The 18,960-nt window shown below is 40.0% G+C and overlaps 1 protein-coding gene across 2 annotated transcripts in view; it reads right to left on the reverse strand.

Annotated features, from left to right (window-relative positions):
* Positions 1–18,960, reverse strand: part of GLIS3 (GLIS family zinc finger 3) — a 109,236-nt gene that overhangs the window by 8,524 nt on the left and 81,752 nt on the right. The window contains exons 6-7 of one of the 2 annotated variants that reach the window (XM_061477760.1): positions 9,114–9,258; positions 1,074–1,255 (exon numbers count right to left, since the gene is read on the reverse strand). In XM_061477760.1, the coding sequence (XP_061333744.1) occupies positions 1,074–1,255; positions 9,114–9,258 (327 nt within the window). Of the gene's footprint in view, positions 1–1,073; positions 1,256–9,113; positions 9,262–18,960 lie in introns of both variants that reach the window. The other variant, XM_061477759.1, reaches the window with a different exon arrangement.

An 18,960-nucleotide genomic window follows, 5' to 3' on the forward strand; every position in this document is an offset into this window, starting at 1 on the left:
ACATTGTCTTCCTACCATTTTTAAACACAGAGATCTTTACATCTGCAACTTTCAGTTGCTAACTGTATGCATACAATTCCTGTCACCAATGTCTATTTTCAACATAGGTTTTCCTAGGAGATGGAGGCAAACACAGAGAAGCTAACAAGGGACTAAGGTATAGGTTTAAGATCCAAGCCCTTGAGGTTATCCATTTTTTTGATCCACTCAGAAGATTGTATTAAGCTCTACCTTAAATTTAGATGTGGCGTGGGGCTTCAGTCCATGTGTGACATTTGCCCGGGTCTCTGCTGGTCTTATAATGGTGTTAATGACATGTCTTTCGTCCTTTTAAATCCTGTTTGGACTGCAGGGAGGGGAGGTGGGCACACAGTAACATTGCTCTGGCTTGCTCTAATGAGATGATGCCCCAAGCAGATACGGAGCTAGATTCCCCAGCCAGTGAAAGTCCTGTGTGGAGCAGCAACTAACCTGAGGTGATCCGTGAGCTTCTGGGAAGCAGGATTCCTCGGAAACTGTTCAACTTCAGAGCAACTGGTTGTGATCCCAGTTTCTACAATGCTTTCCCCATGACCATGAAAGGAAGAAGGTGGTAAAGCCATCTATGCACTCAAAGATAACTTTTGTTCCAGGTAGAAAGACAGACCTTAATGTCTGGATGTGTTTCTGGAAGATGAGTTCTTGGCAAATATTCAGCAAAAAAAAAAAGGGAATTGAGTAAAATGTATTGTACTGTGGAAGTAGGAAGGCTAACCTGATCCCTTCCTAGCCGCATATGATAGGAATTTATTGTTTCTGCTCTGGCATGTCTCCACATACGTCATATGACAACAACAACAGCTCTGAAAATATATCTGAAGAGAAACCCGTAACTCTCTATTAGATAAATGGCAATTATCTAAGCCAAGAATTTTAAGGCAGTATAAAGACAGGTTCCTGAAGGCTACTTCCTAGAGTTTTTCAAAAAGTAAGGTGCCTTAAAAATACCTTCACCATCCCTTGAAGAGGTTACTTTGAAGCTTCAAAACAGTGACAAACAACTAACATGAGTGATGAGGATTCTCCTTTCTTACCTTGGTTGTGGAGGCTATTTGGTTGAAAAGAAGGGTTTGTTGCTGACTGGTATGTCTTTAGAGACATTCCTGCAGGCTGTGGAAGGTGGGGAGGTTGTGGCGTCTGTCTCTGCATCATGTGGTGTGGAACTGAAATTCCCTGGGTGCTGATGTGGTGAGGAGAAGGAGCTGGTGCAACAAACCTAGGAGTTCAGAATCACAGAACTGTAAAATACCCAATAGGTAAGAGCTAAAGAATGTTCCTACTTTACTTACACCACTATAATGTTTAGCAGTTTGCATAGAGAGACTTCCAAAAGAACAGGGTGAAGCCCAGATACACAGAAGACACATTTTCAAATTTGACAACTGGGAAGATAAAAGGCTGAATTGCATCCTTATCATGCAAAATTTTTATCTTCTGTGGGTGGGTTTAAGATACCTCACAGGGAACCTGATTTTTGAGGCATTGCCAACTGTCTCATTGTAAGGCATTATGTCAACTGTATCTGTCAATCAATAGCTGTCCTTCCACTCTGTAAGTGAGGGGTCAGTTCTGGTAATTGGACACTAATGAGTTAGATAATAGTTTCAGGCCTAGGTTCAGGTTTCAAGTTCTATAATTTTTTGTACGCTACGGAGTGCTGTTTGAAAATAAACAATCTGAAGTCAACATAATCTAAATAAAGGCCGGTGTTAAATTCATTCCAGTGGGGAACAGTCTGACCACATCAAATGTTGATCTGACCTCAAAGTATAAGCTTACAAGCCTGGCAGAAGAGGAGAACCTTTCAGACCAAACCTGGTGGTGCAGCTGCCACAGAGGTTCATCACATCAGTGGTGTGTTTTGCACAGCTCTGTCTGTACTGGCAGTACAAGGTTACACACTACTTTGAGAATTTCACAGACTTTGTAAGTTTAAGATTTCTCTACACTTCCTTAAAATTGCATACTACAAAGCACATTACAAACAGGTGCAACAGTAATTTTTGCAGATGAGACTATAAGAGTCCTGGTCTATGCCTCAGTGACCAAACTACACACTGGACTGATGAGATCTGATCAGGGAACAAAAGCTCATCCCGGGCTCAGGAATGGCTGAAGGTCACTTTCTCATCCATAGCAGGAGATTCAGGAAGGCTGACAAAATAAAGCCAGGGTATTTCTGCAAAGACCATGAGCGAAAACTGATGTGCTATTCCTGTCACAAACCTCTTTCCCCAGTCCTGAAGGCAAGCTGGAAGCCTGTGCTGAACAAGAGTACCTACCTACCCTTCTCTGTGGTGGGTGTGCTCAGTAGCTGCTGGTAGGAGGGATCAGTGCTTACGGTTAACACTGGCAGGATGCTAAAACTGATCCCTGTTGTTCTGAGGCTGGAACCTCAATTCACTGGATTACTTTCTTTTTAACCCAGTAATAAAGAATGTTTTTCCTGCAGAACTCTAAGAAAACTAATCTTAATGCAAACACAACAGAAGGTGCAACTGTGGTAGTTGTGCTGCAGAACACCTCTGGACTGGGTCATATACATGCTGTAGCTGCACCTCAGGACACACGAGATCTTTTCTGCTGCAGCTCAGAATCAGTATCTGCCACACATGATCAGAATCACCACCCTCCACTTGCTGTGATTATCTGCGTGATTATGAATTAATTTGAAACCTATTCACTATGTTTCTGGAAGATCCATAATTTACATTTGGAGTACAGCCAAGTTTCAAAATGAACTTTGAATTGTTTACTGCCTATTCAGTTTTCTTTGAGAATTGCATTCTTAGGCATATCAGATAGGATTTGAATGGTCTTTGTGCTGTTTAATATTAACTTCATAAACACATATATTATTGAAGGAAATAAAGGTGTCACTACTGAGACACTGAGTCTTTAATATGTCAAATATGTCATTGTTCCAGATAACTGATATCGCGTAGACTTAAAGACATAGTAGGGAGGAATAGGATGAAGTATGTGTGTGTTTCATAATAATATAGAGAATATGAAAAAAATACTGCATAAATAAGTAGTTATATTGTGATAAGAATATCAGAGGTTTTTAAAGACATGCTGCAACTACCTGAGTAGGGACTGGAGTTAGTTTTTTGTACAGCATTCCTGTGGAAAGACTTACTTGCTGCCAGAGATTAAAAGCAATACACAGGTGTATTACTTAAAAAATCATAGGATATCATCCTCTGTGTTCTCAAAAGTCATTTGTGAAAATTAATTTCTGAAAAATGGTTTTAACCAGCAGCCAGTAACAGAGAAAAATCCTTTTCAAAACTCAAATAAGCAAAGTTTTACATCTCATAGAATCACAGAATGGTTTGGGTTGGAAGGGACCTTAAAAATCATCATCTTGTAAAATGTCCCTCTACAGATTTCCTGTAGGCCCCTTTAGGTAGTGGAAGGCTGCTATCAGATCTCCTGAAGCCTTCTCCAGGCTGAACAAGCCAGATTCTCTCATCCTGTTGCCATGGGAGAGGAGCCTGAGCCCTCTGATCATCTTCATGGGCTCCTCTGGACTCACTTAAGCAGGTCCACATCTTCCCTGTGTTGGAGGCCTCAGGGCTGGATGCAGCACTGCAGGTGGAGTCTCATGAGGGCAGAGTAGAAGGGCAGGATCACCTCTTGACTGCTCAGGTCATGCTCCTTTTGATGCAGCCCAGCACACGATTGGTTTTTGGGTTGCAAAATTTCACATTTGTTTTAACATCCAAAAAATCCTTCCAAAAATAATAACGCACTATTTTGTGTAGCCAGACAGGACTCTTTTATAGTAGACTTTAGTGGTCTTTGTAGTGATTTATGAATCACTCACTTCACGAATAGCTGACTTACTTGTATGGGTGACTAAAGTAGTCTACTTTTACTTCCCTTCTGCCTACAAAAAGAGAAACTTAATCTGGTCTCAGTCAAGATTTGTCCCTGAAAAAATCGCAGTGTGTTACTGGAGGAACTGTAAATTTACTTTTTTTCCTGAAACAATTAGGACCAGTTTGTAAATGCCCAAAAGTCATGAATTCTTCCATTTTGGTAAAAATAACAAACCCTAAACTTTTTACCAACCTGTGATAAAACATGCTTCTCTCCAATGATTATTATGTTGCAAGTTTTCTTATTTTTTTTTTAAAAAAAGAAGCAAATCTTCTCCCTTAACAAAAATATTCTGGCCAGCACAAAACGAAATCTTTATTCATCATTTTGTTCAGCCACCAAATTTACGCTTGTCAAGCTCTGGCTCACACCCTGCACAGCCATGATCCCACAGCAGGTTTCTATCTCCATGGTGTCTCAGTAGAGTAGATTGCATGTGCCAGAAGACTTTAATTTTATATCCTTCTTTTCAGTCATCAATAAGCACCTAAAATCCTTTTTATGCTCAATCTGTAGGAACACAGGAACTGCTTTTTCAGATAAAACCAGTGAATCAGATAGCCCAAAGAAGGGATGGTAGGAAGAAAGAACCGCCCCTCTGACCGGCATCATGAGCTCCTTCATGAGAATAAGAAAGGAGATTTTAAGTGGAATTTAAAGTGGAATTTAAGGAAGCCAGGTGCAAGTGGCCACCTCAATATACAGATTCCCTGAAGACAGAGATACATAACTTTAAAATCTCTCTCAGCATTTTTTGTGGCTGTGTTGAATTAGAGAACTGAACTTCTTACAAATTCAAAGGAAAGGAAAAAAGTGCCTTTGGAAAAAAGTGTAGAAACAGGCTAGAGAAAAACTGGTTTTGAAAGGAAGTTGTTGTGAGGTGGGGGTTGGTCTCTTTTTCCAAGTAAACAAGAGATAAGACAAGAGGAAATGCCTTGAGTTTTGCCAGAAGAGGTTTAGATTAGATATTAGGAAAAATTCCTTCATCAAAGGATTGCCAAGCACTGGAACAGGCTGCCCAGGGAAGAGTTCACCCACCATCCCTGGAGGTATTTAAAAGATGTGTGGATGTGACACTTAGGGACGTGGTTTAGTGGTGGACTTCGCAGTGTTAGGTTTATGATTTGACTCAATGATCTTAAAAGTCTTTCCCAACTTAAATGATTATATGATTCTATGGGTTGGGTTCAGGGTTAGACATGCTGCCACTCCACTTTTAAGAGTTTGTCATTTATACGTACACCACTTTTACCCTTCAGCTGGACACTGAGCCATCGACCGCAATTCTCTGCGTGCAGCCATCCAGCCAATTCTTTATCCACCAGGTGGTCCATCCATCAAGTCTCTCCAGAGAATATAACCACATACTCAAATAAGCAAAAAGAAGCACTGTTGCAGAACTTTTAGTTCTGCAGTAATGCTCAACTGAACAGTTCAGCCCTACATCCTTCTTTCCACCTTTACACAATCTCTAGAACTTCCTGTGAAGGTGGGATGTCTCCTGCTTCAGGGACATGCTACTAGCTGTGACTCACAGGAGGGTAAAAAAACATCTGGAACACCAAGTCCAAATGAAGAATTCTTTTCTGGTCTCACACCAGTTAACAGACTACTTCTTGCACAAAAGCAAGCCTTAGAAAGCAAAATGTATATATTGGGGAATTCAATAAATAATAACAAAAATTAAAAAAGAAAAAAATTAAGCACTTGACACCACCAATTCTGGGGCACTGAGCTGTACATGTTACTTAAGCCAGATAAACACAATTTAGATTTTTTTATCTGGGTTTTGATTAAATTGTTTTTCCACCTTCCTCGAATGCCCTTTTATTACAAAAATATGTGACAAGGAAGCCAAGTACATATTCTTTTTATATACATATACCTCTGGGTACTATTACCATTTGGTACTTTCATTTAATAGTTGTAGTGTTTCATATTAGGGGAGCACTGAAAGTTAGCATGAAAGTGTTGGAACACACAAAATGCAAATATGCATTTTTATTACATGTTGTCTCATTTGATAAATGAAGTTGCTTCTTGGATCTAAACTCTATACCCGACTTGCAGTCTGTGCACAGTGAGTTTCGTACACAGAACGAAAACAGTGTAAGATGTATCCCATGTTTGGTTCAATTTTTTCACATTAATAAGGCTTAACTAAGTCCATGCTCTCTCTTCCATCACCTAGGTGGAAAAAGATGTGAAAGAAGCTCTCTAATTGTTTGTCTACCTCACGGTACCTGGAGATGTTTATTTCCTTTGGCTCCTGTCACTCAGAAACCTGGGTCTCCTGTCCAAAATGGAAGGATTACATGACTGGCCTCCAGACATGCCAAAGCAGCCAAAAGCTTGGTTCAGCTTCAGCCCAGTAAATGCAGGCTATCACAGAGGTGAGTGACGGTCAGCCAGACCTAGCTCTGGAATTACCCTAGACACATACAGTGCATCATGAACCCCACAGCATGAGCAGAGAGGGAACAAATTCCCAGTTTGCACCCTTAAATCCTGCAGCCTTCTCAATTGAGATAAACAGGGTGATTCACACCTTTCAAAGACTTGTATTACAAAGTGTTGGCTTGTTCAGTTCGCATTTTCACACCTATCAGACCATCACGAGGTGGTGTACATGACAATGTATTCACAGGGCCTCTAGGTGACTGGACTGTATCAGACTCAAGATGCAGATTCTGCAATAGTTTATCTTTTAAACATTTCCCTTAATCTGTACTGTATGCTCTGTAATCCAGCCAAGGCTGTTGTAATACTTTTTTTTCTTTTCTGAATTTAAATTACCATTTGTCACACTACCTAAATGAAGATACTGCACCTTTCTTTCCAGTCCAAAGTAGCTCCACATATGGGAATTAGCACTTAAAGCCTTTTTAGAGTGAGTGCATACTGTTAACTTACGAGAAAGGAGTGTATTACACTAGGTTTTTATTGTTCTTCTGTAGAGGGTTGTAGTATCCTGCAGTCTGTAACACACTCAAGGACTTCATGAGTTGAGTTGTACTCTAAACATGCCTATTCTGGTCCTACACCAGCCTCAAAAATGGGCTAATGAGAAGATTGCTGTCTTTCATCATGAAATTTACACCTGTAACTACTCTTGATCTGTCCCTGCCTGTGAACTCATGCTCTGGCAATTGCTGGGTATGGACATTGGACAGTTCATGCACTGCAGAGAAAACTTTATTGAGAAGTAAAGCCTCTGGGTCAGGAAAGAGGTCACGCGCAGCCCCAGAGTTTACACAGAGGGCCAGATCCCTGGAAGAGGAAAAAGTTCAGGACAGTGTGGCCAGGAGTGGAGAGGAAGGACTGAACCACTGGATGAGCTACTATGATCATGAAATGGCAAGTTTCATCTCAGACTGGTGTACAAAAAGCTCAACAACTTCCAGTGGCTCGATGACTGGCTGAATTCACATGTGCAGTCTGAAACCAATTTCACCTTTTGTCAATTCTCCGAGCCACCATGCTCTTCCATCTTCCTGATACAAGGCAGAGTGAGTGCTGCTTTTCTCCAAAGAAATTATGCTCTTTTATCAGTAATTGAAATCTAGTGAATGTTCCTTTGAGGTTTATAATTGGACACTTTGTGCTGTCCAAATTACTGGCATTTCTGTCACTCAAGGAAATTAAATACTCTGAATTACAGTAATGAAACACAGCAATTTATCCTTTAGAGCACTGAAAAATGGGGAGATTGGGAGATTATCAAAATAATGTTTAAGTATCCTTATACGTATAGTAAGAATTCAGTATTTTGTGTAATGATGTATTTTCCTGACCTATCCACTGAAAAACTATTTGCTTAGGTTTCTTCAGTTTTGCAATCTGGTAGATTTCTGGTTCAATGAACTAAGTGGAAATTTACAATACCGTGCACTATATAAATAATTTGAAAGATTGCTGAAAATAATTTAGGGAATGTCAAACATAAAAATTAAACCACTTCCAAGCAATCTGCTTTCACATCACTGAAATACCTACAATCATGGAAACATCAAGGTCAAAGGGTTGCTACGTACCCAGCATAAAATAAATCCTGACTATAAATGAAGCTCTCAAACCCAGTGAATTAAAAAAGCTTTCTTGCCTGTTGGTCTTAATAAGATGCCAAGAAAAAAGGGGCCAAGTGCCTGCAGAAATACAGAATGTCTCTCCTACTGCAAGAAAACAGAAATATGAATCTCAGGGCCTCCATTCTATAGGTATGGCTAGGCTCCTCTGGAATTTAACATCCCACCTAGTATGACTTGCCACACTAAGGCCACTGGTGGAGATCAAGAGGGGATTTGTGGAAGTCCCTGAAGAAGAGATGGATGGTGATTTGGAGAAAACTCCAGGAACAGACTCGCCAACAAAGTTTCAAGGTGACAAGCAGGTATTCTTTATTGCAGCACCGGGAGACAGGGGGGACAGCTCCTCCTAACGTGTGTCCCAGTATTGCTAAGCGGGCCATCCTTATAAGGTCACTGGGCATATTACAACATTTTCCAGCAAGTTTTTGGCATGCATACAAAAATATGATGGTGGTCTTTAAGGGTCGTTTACTTTTCCCAACAATCTTCATAACCAGCTTAATTAACGTTACAGACATAGCAATCATCCTGTCCTTCTACTTATCAGTTAGTTTAACCTCTCCCATCCTGGACATCAGCTAGTCCCAGATACTCCCCAGTACATGTTTACACCAGCTTAATGGGTTTATTAACACCACAAACATAGCAATCATCCTGTCCTTCTACTTATCAGTTAGTTTAACAGTGCCCATCCTGGACATCTGCTAGTCCCAGATACTCCCCATTTCCAGGTCCTGTCCTTCTACTCTGCTTTTCTTACACCTCTTTTACTAAGGTCCTAAGGACCTGAAACTATGTCAACTACCTTCAAGCACAGCAGTTATTTTCCATTACAAAGCCATCAAACTTAACATTACTTAGAACTGATCACATTTTGTGCTTTTGTGCCTCCTTGTCTCAATGGAAAGCTCAGGCTGGGATAATAGAATCCCTTTCATCTCTCCTGCCCGTGGTAAACCCATTACCAGAGCAATCATTACCTGGCAGATGCTACCAGTGACTTTTTTCACACCAACAATTCAGTTTCCACCTATCTTGGCAGCTCTGAAGGCAGTCCCACCCCAGACTTACCATGGGAAAAGTAGGGGCTGGTCTTACCTCTCTGAGTCCACAGCTGAGAGCAGAGGATGGACAGCAGTACCCTGTACATTATGTCCTGGGGAAAGGTGGCTGCTGGTGTGGGACAAGGACAGTGCCCCAGATGCTGGTGCACTTCCACTTGTCTGTGTGCTGGGAAACATGGCTGCTGAAAGCAAAAGGAGAGAAATAACCCTCATCAGGCAGGTGACAGCATTGATAATGGACCAAATATTAATGGGTAACACCTCCCCCTAAAGCTGTAGTGCCAATTATTAGCAGCTGTTTTTTCTCAAGTGTTGTTTTCTGTCTGAAGGAGAAAAAAAAACCCCAACCAAACAATCAACTAAACAAACAAAAATAATCAAACGCCTCAAAAACCAAAAAACCCAAACAAGCAAAAAATCCCACAAACAAACACCACCACCACCCCCCCACCCCCCTTAAAAATAACTAAACAATCTTTGCTGCTCCCAAATGATATTTTCATAAAACCAGGCATGATATAGCTGTACTCCTTGTCTTGGGAGTTTTGTCTGAATAAGGCTTGAAATCTTCCAGAGCTGCCTGTTGTAGAAGAGGTGTGAAATACTTCCTAAGATACATATTTGCAAAGCTAGTGAGCAGAACACACAATTTCATGAATAGCGAAATACTTCCTACATTTTCCCCTCAGCTGTAAAAATCCTACATTTCTTGAATAGGTTCACCAAAATATTGCTGTTATTGCTCCCCGTCTTCTCATTAATGCATACAAAAATTTCAAACCAGCATGAGCATGAACAGTTTTGTAATTTTCTATGAGATTCCTTCTGTATACATTACAAATAAGGAAAGGTTCTGGATGACTAAAGAAAAAGCAATACAGGATTCCCTCCAAATAGCCTAATTAGTTGACCACAAGTTCTGTAACCTCATTTTCAGAAGTTCTTTAAATAAGAGAGTCAGAAGGTAAGATACTCATTACCAAATCCCTCTGAAAATCCAGTTACTCAATTATTTTTACTGACATCTGAGTCACATAGCTTATGTTGATGGTGAATGACAGCACAGCCAAATACAAGTTCTTAAATATTTTATGAACCCTGAGAACAAATTAGACAGGCTCTACAACATGAAAATGATCTCCCACTGTTTGTCATATCTTTCAGTCTCTTTATACAAAAAATATTAGTTACTCCTAGTTTACAGAATAGAATCGTACCTGTAAAACTTATGTTACGTTAGTGAATATGTTGGACCTAATGATTCAAATTTAGTGATAAAATCCTATTATTTAAATGAGTTCCTTAAAGGCCATTGTCACTGGTAGAATATCTTCCTAGGCTAAAATGCCTGCATGGATGCTGTAGTCCTGGCAAAACAAAGACTACTTTAGAAGTAACCCCACTACAGGTCAATTTTCAGGAAAAGGGTCATAATTTTGAATGCCTTTTTCACAGGTCACAGTTTTGAATGCTGCTACTACCTCATCTCCCAAGTCCTCAGCCTATTTCTGGAAAGCATCTGTTCATCCTCACAAGCCAGTCTACATTAGATAGTCACCAGGCTAAGACAGAGTGAAGGAAAGGCTCAGGAGTTCAGATATTTTGTAGTCTCATTTTAAAGAGCAGGCTCATTTTAATCAGTGAATCAGACCTGTCTGCCTGGACATATTTCAGCTGGTGAAGATGAAACATAGTGCAAGATGACAGATAGGAAACCACTTTGTGAATAAAAACATCTAATATAGATGCTGCAGAGATAATATCAAAGTTTAGGGAAAGCTAGCATGAGCCACGCTGGTAGGTAAAGCTGCAGGAAGAGAGGCTGCCCTACCACATGGCCAGGAGGACCAACAAAAAGCCAGCAGCTGCTCTTAGCACTAGCTTCTACTGTTTCCTAATTCTTATATGGACCAAAGCTTCCTAAGCACAACCTAATCTGTGCACAAGAAAACAGCAAGCACAACATAACAGCAGACATACAGCAGCAGAAGGCATCTCAAACCTTAAAAGAAGTACAGAGGATGCAGACCCCACAGGGAGATGAGTTATCACTTATGCCAGCAGTGCAACTAAGAAAGGACTGAAGAAGAGCCCATCCTAAGACAGGGGCAGGTGGCTTTTGTTGCTTTTTCACTTTGCTCATGCACCCCAAAAATCGCTCTCTCAACACTCATCTTTCAAAACAGCATCAAAACAAATGCAGAGGGGAAAACAAAGGAATGACCTTTTGGATTTATTACTTTATGCTTACATGCAGGGTGGAAGAGAATGCTGAAAACAACCAAATGCACATTCTGGCAGAAGAAACACAGAGAATATTTCACAGATCAGTACACTGCAGAAGAAATTCTTTATTACGTAAATAAAAAAAAAAAAGAGAGACTGTTTAAATAATTCCTTGCAAAAAATAGGTTAGCTTGCATTTTTCCATAAGAAAAATACTAATATGCGTAAGAAAATACATTAACTTAGTTTCCCAGTACTGTGATCTTCGAGTTTAAAATAAATTTCTATGAGGCTGTGGCCTTGGCAGGGGGGCTGGACTAGATCATCTCCAGAGGTCCTTTCCAACTCTAAGGATTCTGTGATCAAGAGTAAAAAGACTGGACTCTGACCAGATTTCCAACATAAAGTAACCAGAGCTATTCTTCCCTGTAATAGCTGCTGTCTGCCACAACCATGAAAAGCATTTTAGGCACATATTTTCTAAGTTGTGCTTGGGACCAGTATTATTTAATATATTCATCAATGATTTAGATGAGGGAATTGAGTGTACTATCAGCAAGTTTGCTGATGACACTAAGCTGGGAGGAGTGGCTGACACGCCAGAAGGCTGTGCTGCCATCCAGCGAGACCTGGACAGGCTGGAGAGTTGGGCAGGGAGTAACTTGATGAAATATAACAAGGGAAAGTGTAGAGTCCTGCATCTGGGCAGGAACAACCCCAGGTTCCAGTATAGGTTGGGGAACGACCTGTTAGAGAGCAGTGTAGGGGAGAGGGACCTGGGGGTCCTAGTGGACGACAGGATGACCATGAGCCAACACTGTGCCCTTGTGGCCAAGAAGGCCAATGGCATCCTGGGGTGTATTAGAAGGGGGGTGGTTAGTAGGTCGAGAGAGGTCCTCCTTCCCCTCTACTCTGCCCTGGTGAGACCCCGTCTGGAATATTGTGTCCAGTTCTGGGCCCCTCAGTTCAAGAAGGACAGGGAGCTGCTGGAGAGAGTCCAGCGCAGGGCAACAAAGATGATTAAGGGAGTGGAGCATCTCCCTTATGAGGAAAGACTGAGGGAGCTGGGTCTCTATAGTTTGGAGAAGAGGACACTGAGGGGTGACCTTATCAGTGTCTATAAATATATAAAGGGGGAGTGTCACGAGGATGGAGCCAAGCTCTACTCAGTGGCAAACAATGATAGGACAAGGGGTAATGGGTACAAACTGGAACACAAGAGGTTCCACTTAAACTTGAGAAGAAACTTCTTCTCAATGAGGGTGCCGGAACACTGGAGCAGGCTGCCCAGGGAGGTTGTGGAGTCTCCTTCCCTGGAGACATTCAAAACCCGCCTGGACACATTCCTGTGTAACATTATCTAGGTGTTCCTGCTCCGGCAGGGGGATTGGACTAGATGATCTTTCGAGGTCCCTTCCAATCTCTAGCATACTGTGAAACTGTGATACTGTGTGATACATGTTGCTAAGTGGTCTGTGATGCAGTGGTAGCACAGGTTCTCACATCACTGCCCAAGACCAGGTGACTCTGTCCTTAGAAAAAGTTACCTGCAGCCAGGCATAGGCAACCATCTGTCCTTTCTCTGAACTAGAGCAATCAAAAGCCCACTGCAATATTTACCACCATAGCACTACCTGCTACTGCAGTACCTTTCAGCTAGGTTTCCCAGCAATTTCTCTGTACTTTTCTTCTTTTTCTGGTAAGAAACAGCACACAGTTTAAAGTAAGAGTTAACTCTGGCAGATAGGATATTTAAGGAAGAAAAACCATACATATTAGCTGAAAAAATACATCCTTGTACACAGCATATGTTAAAATGATCACAGCATGACAAAAGAATGTACGTGGACTCCCATGGTGCCTTGTAATGAAGCCTCCAAAAGCAGCACCATGAATGATGGTGTAGGAGACAGTATAACTCCTGCAAGCAATGCAACACATCTTTTGTCAGTGCAGCTTCTTGCTGCATAGAGGTACTGGGCTGACAAAAACACCTCTGTGGGCACCCAACAAAGTGAAATCACAATACTAGCAGCTGCTTCCCAGCAGAAATGCCACTATTAAAAGCTCTAGTGTAGACACAGCATTGGTCCCAGCTACTACTTGCATCTTGCAAATATTAGTTGAAGGGAAACATTGTCAGCCTTTGGAAGTCTACAAACTAATGGTAGTCAGAAATACTGTCAGTTGATAGATCATTTCCCCAGTAGAGCTAACCTTAAGAGACTGACAGAAAATTTTGGACACTATTTTAAGAAACTGCTGAAAAACTTACCACTTTTTCATGGGAGCTGTTTGTGTGGCAAGGTTTTTCAGTGGTTTAGCTGTTACATGTGAGTTGCTTGCTCAAAATGGTGGCAGGAAATATCTACACAAAGGAATGTCTTTTCAGTGCCTCATGCCATTAAACACCTAATTTGAATGGTATAAAACTGAGCAAATGTCCATGGCAACCATCAGGCTCATTGGCTCAAATATACCACCACCAGGGGGGTCCACACAGAAAGATGTAGAGTTGAGTCAAGTTTTACTTAACAGAACGGCTTTGTAAAAAAGGCTCCTCTCTCTACCAATATAAGATAAACTAATACACTCAAAGTAATTTTCAAAAGATTTGGATATTCTTTAAAAAAATCCCACAAAACAAACCAACAAGCAAAAAAAAAAAAAAAAACCCCACAAAATAAAACAAAGAATCATTTATGCTTTGTTCCTCTGTGTCCCTTAAAAAGCCCTAGCTATACCATGATTTGCAAGATGGCTATAACCTGTTAGGCCTGAATGTCAATCTTAGATTGAGTTACACCCACAAAATTTCATCCAGAGAGACACAGGAGCCATGCTTTCATTTCTGGAGTCTTACCACAAATCAATTTATCAACACATAAAAATTTTCCATGAGAATATCTATGCAAAAGCTTCTCTAGGAGAAGCTAAATTTACATGCATTTTCATAATGCATAGGAACAAATTAGGTGGTTGGAAGAGAAAAAGCTTATTCTACGAATAATGTTCCTTTAAAGAAGAAGACAGAAAAGTAGCATTTTAAATGTTACAGAATCCAAAGTCTGTAAGATTTACTTTTTTTTTTAAAAGGAACTAGACCTGTAATTTCGCAGAATGTTTTTTCAAGGCAGAAGAATCACCCTCCTCTTTGCAAATTACCAACAATGGTATAATTTACTATCTTGAATTTATTCCTGTCAAATAAGCACACTGTCAACTTATTTCTGCGCCCAAAATACTTCCCCTCTTACCATTGCTAGCATGAATTTGAAGCAGGGCTGACAATTCTTTCCATTGTCATTTCCATAGAGTAAGACAGTGCGAAGGTTTAATTTTATAGCTCAGTCAGTTAAAATTACATAAATTACATTCATTTGCAAGAGTGGTGGGTTTGGGTTTGGGCTTCTTTTGGGAGGTTTTGGCTTGGTTTGGTTTGGTTTGGTTTGGTTTGATTTGATTTGGTTTGGGGGAGGGTTAATTACTATATTTCACCTTCTATTTCTATAAGAAATATTTACGCAGTCCTTGTGAACAAGTTTTACTATCACACAGAAGGAAAAAGCTGAAATGATTTTTGCTCTTGAGAGCATCACCTTCATATATTCTCCCCTCTTACCTCCCCTAGGGAGCCCACACTTCCCTACAGGACTTCGTGGTCAGGAATATGTGGGCATGTGCTGTTTCGAGCCGGAAGTGGTAAACCCAGCAAATGTAAAACATACTATCTGTGTTGCTTTGATTCTACTCAGCTTCTCTGTAAGATTCCAGTGTGCATGGAACTTAAGAAGCCATCATGCATTAAGAAGCAGAGCAGAAGTCAAATTACATTATGTATTTAATTAGCCTGTCTCCAGAGTTGTTCCTCCCATGGCATCTTTACATCACATCTCTGTCTTTCAAGACATTCTTCTCTTTCAGTGGACTGCAGTTTCTGAAGTTCTGTATCATTATGAAGAAAGGAACTAAATGGTGATGTTGCCTTGTTGCTTATGATGTTTGTACCAATTCATTAGTAAATGTTCTCTTCTTCACAATGTGAGCCTGACCATTACACCAGTATTTGGAAAACCATTAAGATGCTTCAAAATGGAAATCATATACTCAGAAATAAATCTGGTACACAAAGTCTGAAAGGAAATACACTGACCTCCTTAAAACAGGTAACATAATAATATTAACAATTTTCAGCCCCCTGTAATGTGTGTATGGTCCTACCTGGTAATGCATCATATTTAGTGTGAGTTCTGGATATGTACGTCATACTTAAATGCAGCCAAGAAGGTGACAACAGAGATCTTCTTAGTTGTTGGTTACCCTACATCACCTCCTTTTGCCTTCACTCCATATGTATCAAATGCAACTCTTTTTTACTGCAATGGCCATAAATACCTCAGTTCTTCCTCCTCATTCTTTTTTTTCTTTCAGTAACAAGTGACAACTACTTCCCAAGGCTGTCAGCTTTAACAAACAGACTGCTTTTTCCTCAGACATCTCCCACACTGCCCTTGGTGCCTAATGGTTAGGGAGCTCACCCACTAGGACAATTGCTTTAGTAAAGTTCTTTCATTTTTCCTGTATGAATCTTATATACTCTACCTGCCTGTTGTATCTACCTACTGCCCTAACATTTTCTTAGATATAAACTCCTTTGGAAATTAATTTTTTCTTACTATGTGTGTAGAGCACCTAGCTCAGTACTGTTTTATTGGAACAAAAAAAACATGCACAAGGAAAAGTGTTACTTAAGTAGAACACATCTTAAGTCATTGGCATTATGTAGTAGTTGGGCCAAAGGTCATAGTACTGGACATAAGATGTTATTTAAATAAAACTTGGAATTGCAAAACCTTCTCTAACTTCCTTGATGAAATTTTTAATTTCCAGCTTGTAAAGAAAATCATGCACTTGACAAGCCTTAGTAATATCATTTGTTTGCTCTGAAGCAGAGCAGAGTGTGATATTCAGTAACTATTTATAAATGAATGACACATTCTGGTTTGTCCTTGAATATGAAATGTTCATGTTTTAACCAAACAGCACAGTAAAAATAAATTTCTTGTATACTGCAGTATTTATGATTCTTTCACCCTTACACGTTCTATACTGTACTATACGAAGTAAGCTGATATAATTTCACAGAAGAAAAAACATCATTTATATGTTTTCATTATGAATTAATTGCTCACATTTTCATCGTATGAACTAAATAAACCCCAAAGCCCATGTGTTTTAAAAATTAAAACCTAAATGCTACCAGAAATTTTACACTTCTGTAGAAACAGACTTTGGATTTCTATTTTACAAAATATCATTATGCACAGCCTTAGAACGGTATGCATGCTTGCTAAATTTTAGACCTAAAATGTAAATGTAATTTTATGTTAGTTTTACATAAAGAATCTGTCATGTCACCTTACTGTATTAATAAGATTGTACTCAGTTCAGATTTCTTTTATAAGGTCACAAAGGCTGAAAGCTATGAAAAAAAGCTATGCACTCTTAACTTTAAGTAATAGATATGTAATCAAAAATCATTGTTGTATTCGATTTAAATATATGTGTTTGCAGATTTTGTACTTTAACAGTACAGAGAAATGCTGATCATTGCAGCCATTATAGTTCATTAAGTGGAAATGCACTAGGATCTAAATGTCTACTTTTGTCATACATTTTTCTAATAGTTTGCTTTCAAACATTTATTCTGTAAATCTCTTGGGAAAGCAGAAAACATACCTTCGCTTTAAATGCACAAATGATAAGAAAAGTAAACTTCAAGTGAGAAAAGTTTGATTAATGGCATTGGAAGAATGGAAATCTGTTCCTTTTTCTACTTGAAAAGTAACACAGACAGATTTCAGCTAATATGCTGTTTCTAACAGTCCTCAGCAAAAAACAAACAAAAAAAACCCAAACCCAAAAGCAGTCCCCAGCAAAAATTTTATTTTTCAGAGAAGTCTCAAAGTTTTTCTTTACATTTAGGAAAAATGCTGTTTTCAGAGAAGTCTGAAGGGTACCTTCTCTAAGGCAGGACACATAAGCTTTCATATATTATGCTTTTGTATTCTCTTGGGGCATGAATAACTTTCATGTTGCCATTTCAATAAAATAATTCCCTCCCTGTTGGAGTTATCTCACATATTCACATAATATATGATTATGTAGCAGCCCTGATGAGTAGTTAATGAAACAATTCATTTCAACTGTATTGGGTGGCTGTCAAAATGAAGTGACATGAATTCATCTATACCTGACATAATACCCACAGTAACTAAAGTGAACCCACACAAGTGAATAAAATTACAAGAAATTTGCCAGGTTACAGATAACTGTGAACACATGTAAGGGAAAGAAGTTTATTACTTACCAAGAAATTAATGCTGATAAAAGTATGTTGATTAATATTATAAGAATTGCTGAACTATAGGAATCAGTGGCAAGTAAGAAAAAAAAATAAGCCACTACAAATTATTGTATCAAAGAATGTCCATAGTTAGTAGTGCTTAATTGAAAGACAAAGCATGATGCTTTGATGAAAGACAAAAAATAATGCCACAGTCTCAGAAGCTGTCTGCATCATGACTGCAGACACTAGCAGCTAAGGGGTGCCTGGAGGCAAGTTTTATTTAGCCTAGGATCCTGACAGTTCATGGGGCAGCAGTTTCTTCAAGCTGTCTGGACTGGTTTGGATAGACCAAGCATCAGGAGTCTGAGACTTAATCATAGTCTGAAAACTACATGGGTAAAAGAGCTGAGTGCTCAACAGATTCCAGTGAAAATCTCTGAGAATGTCCTCAACTTCTGAAAACCTGGTCTTAGCTCATTGGACACACTGTCCTCACCTAGCTTCAATCCTGTTGGGCAGAGAAGTGATTTCAAGCAGCCCTGTGGAAAAGGACTTGGGGGTGTTGGTTTACGAGAAACTGAACATGAGCCAGCAGTGTGCACTCACAGCCCAGAAAGCCAACCGTATCCTGGGCTGCATCAAAAGGAGCGTGACCAGCAGGTCGAAGGAGGCAATCCTGCCCCTCTACTCTGCTCTTGTGAGACCCCACTTGGAGTATTGTGTGCAGTTCTGGTGTCCTCAACACAAGAAGGACCTGGAACTGCTGGAACAAGTCCAGAGAAGGGCCATGAGGATGATCAGGGAGCTGAAGAATCTCCCATGTGAAGACAGGATGAGAAAGTTGGGGCTGTTCAGCCTGAAGAGAAGACTCTGTGGAGACCTCATAGCAGCCTTCCAGTATCTGAAGGGGGCCCACAAGGATGCTGGAGAGGGACTCTTCATTAGGAACTGTAGTGGTAGTACAAGAGGTAATGGGTTTAAACTTAAACAGGGGAAGTTTAGGTTAGATATAAGGAAGAAGTTCTTTACTGTAAGGGTGGTGAGGCACTGGAATGGGTTGCACAAGGAAATTGTGAATGCTCCATACCTGACGGTGCTCAAGGCCAGGTTGGACAGAGTCTAGGGTGACATGGTTTAGTGCGAGGTTGATGATCTTAAGGTTCTTTCCAACCCTAATTATTCTATGATTCTGTGATCATCACCAACTAGTGTGTAGCTCTCAACAGCCTTGACAAAACGTATCATAGGACTGATAGTTTTACAAGCCTCACAGTAAAATAAAGTCACTTATTAATGTGGGCACTTC

Source organism: Pezoporus flaviventris, unplaced genomic scaffold, assembly GCF_033815535.1.
Source record: "Pezoporus flaviventris isolate CSIRO_AGI_PZ_B2104156 unplaced genomic scaffold, CSIRO_AGI_Pfla_v1 ptg000108l, whole genome shotgun sequence".
NCBI lineage: Eukaryota > Metazoa > Chordata > Aves > Psittaciformes > Psittacidae > Pezoporus > Pezoporus flaviventris.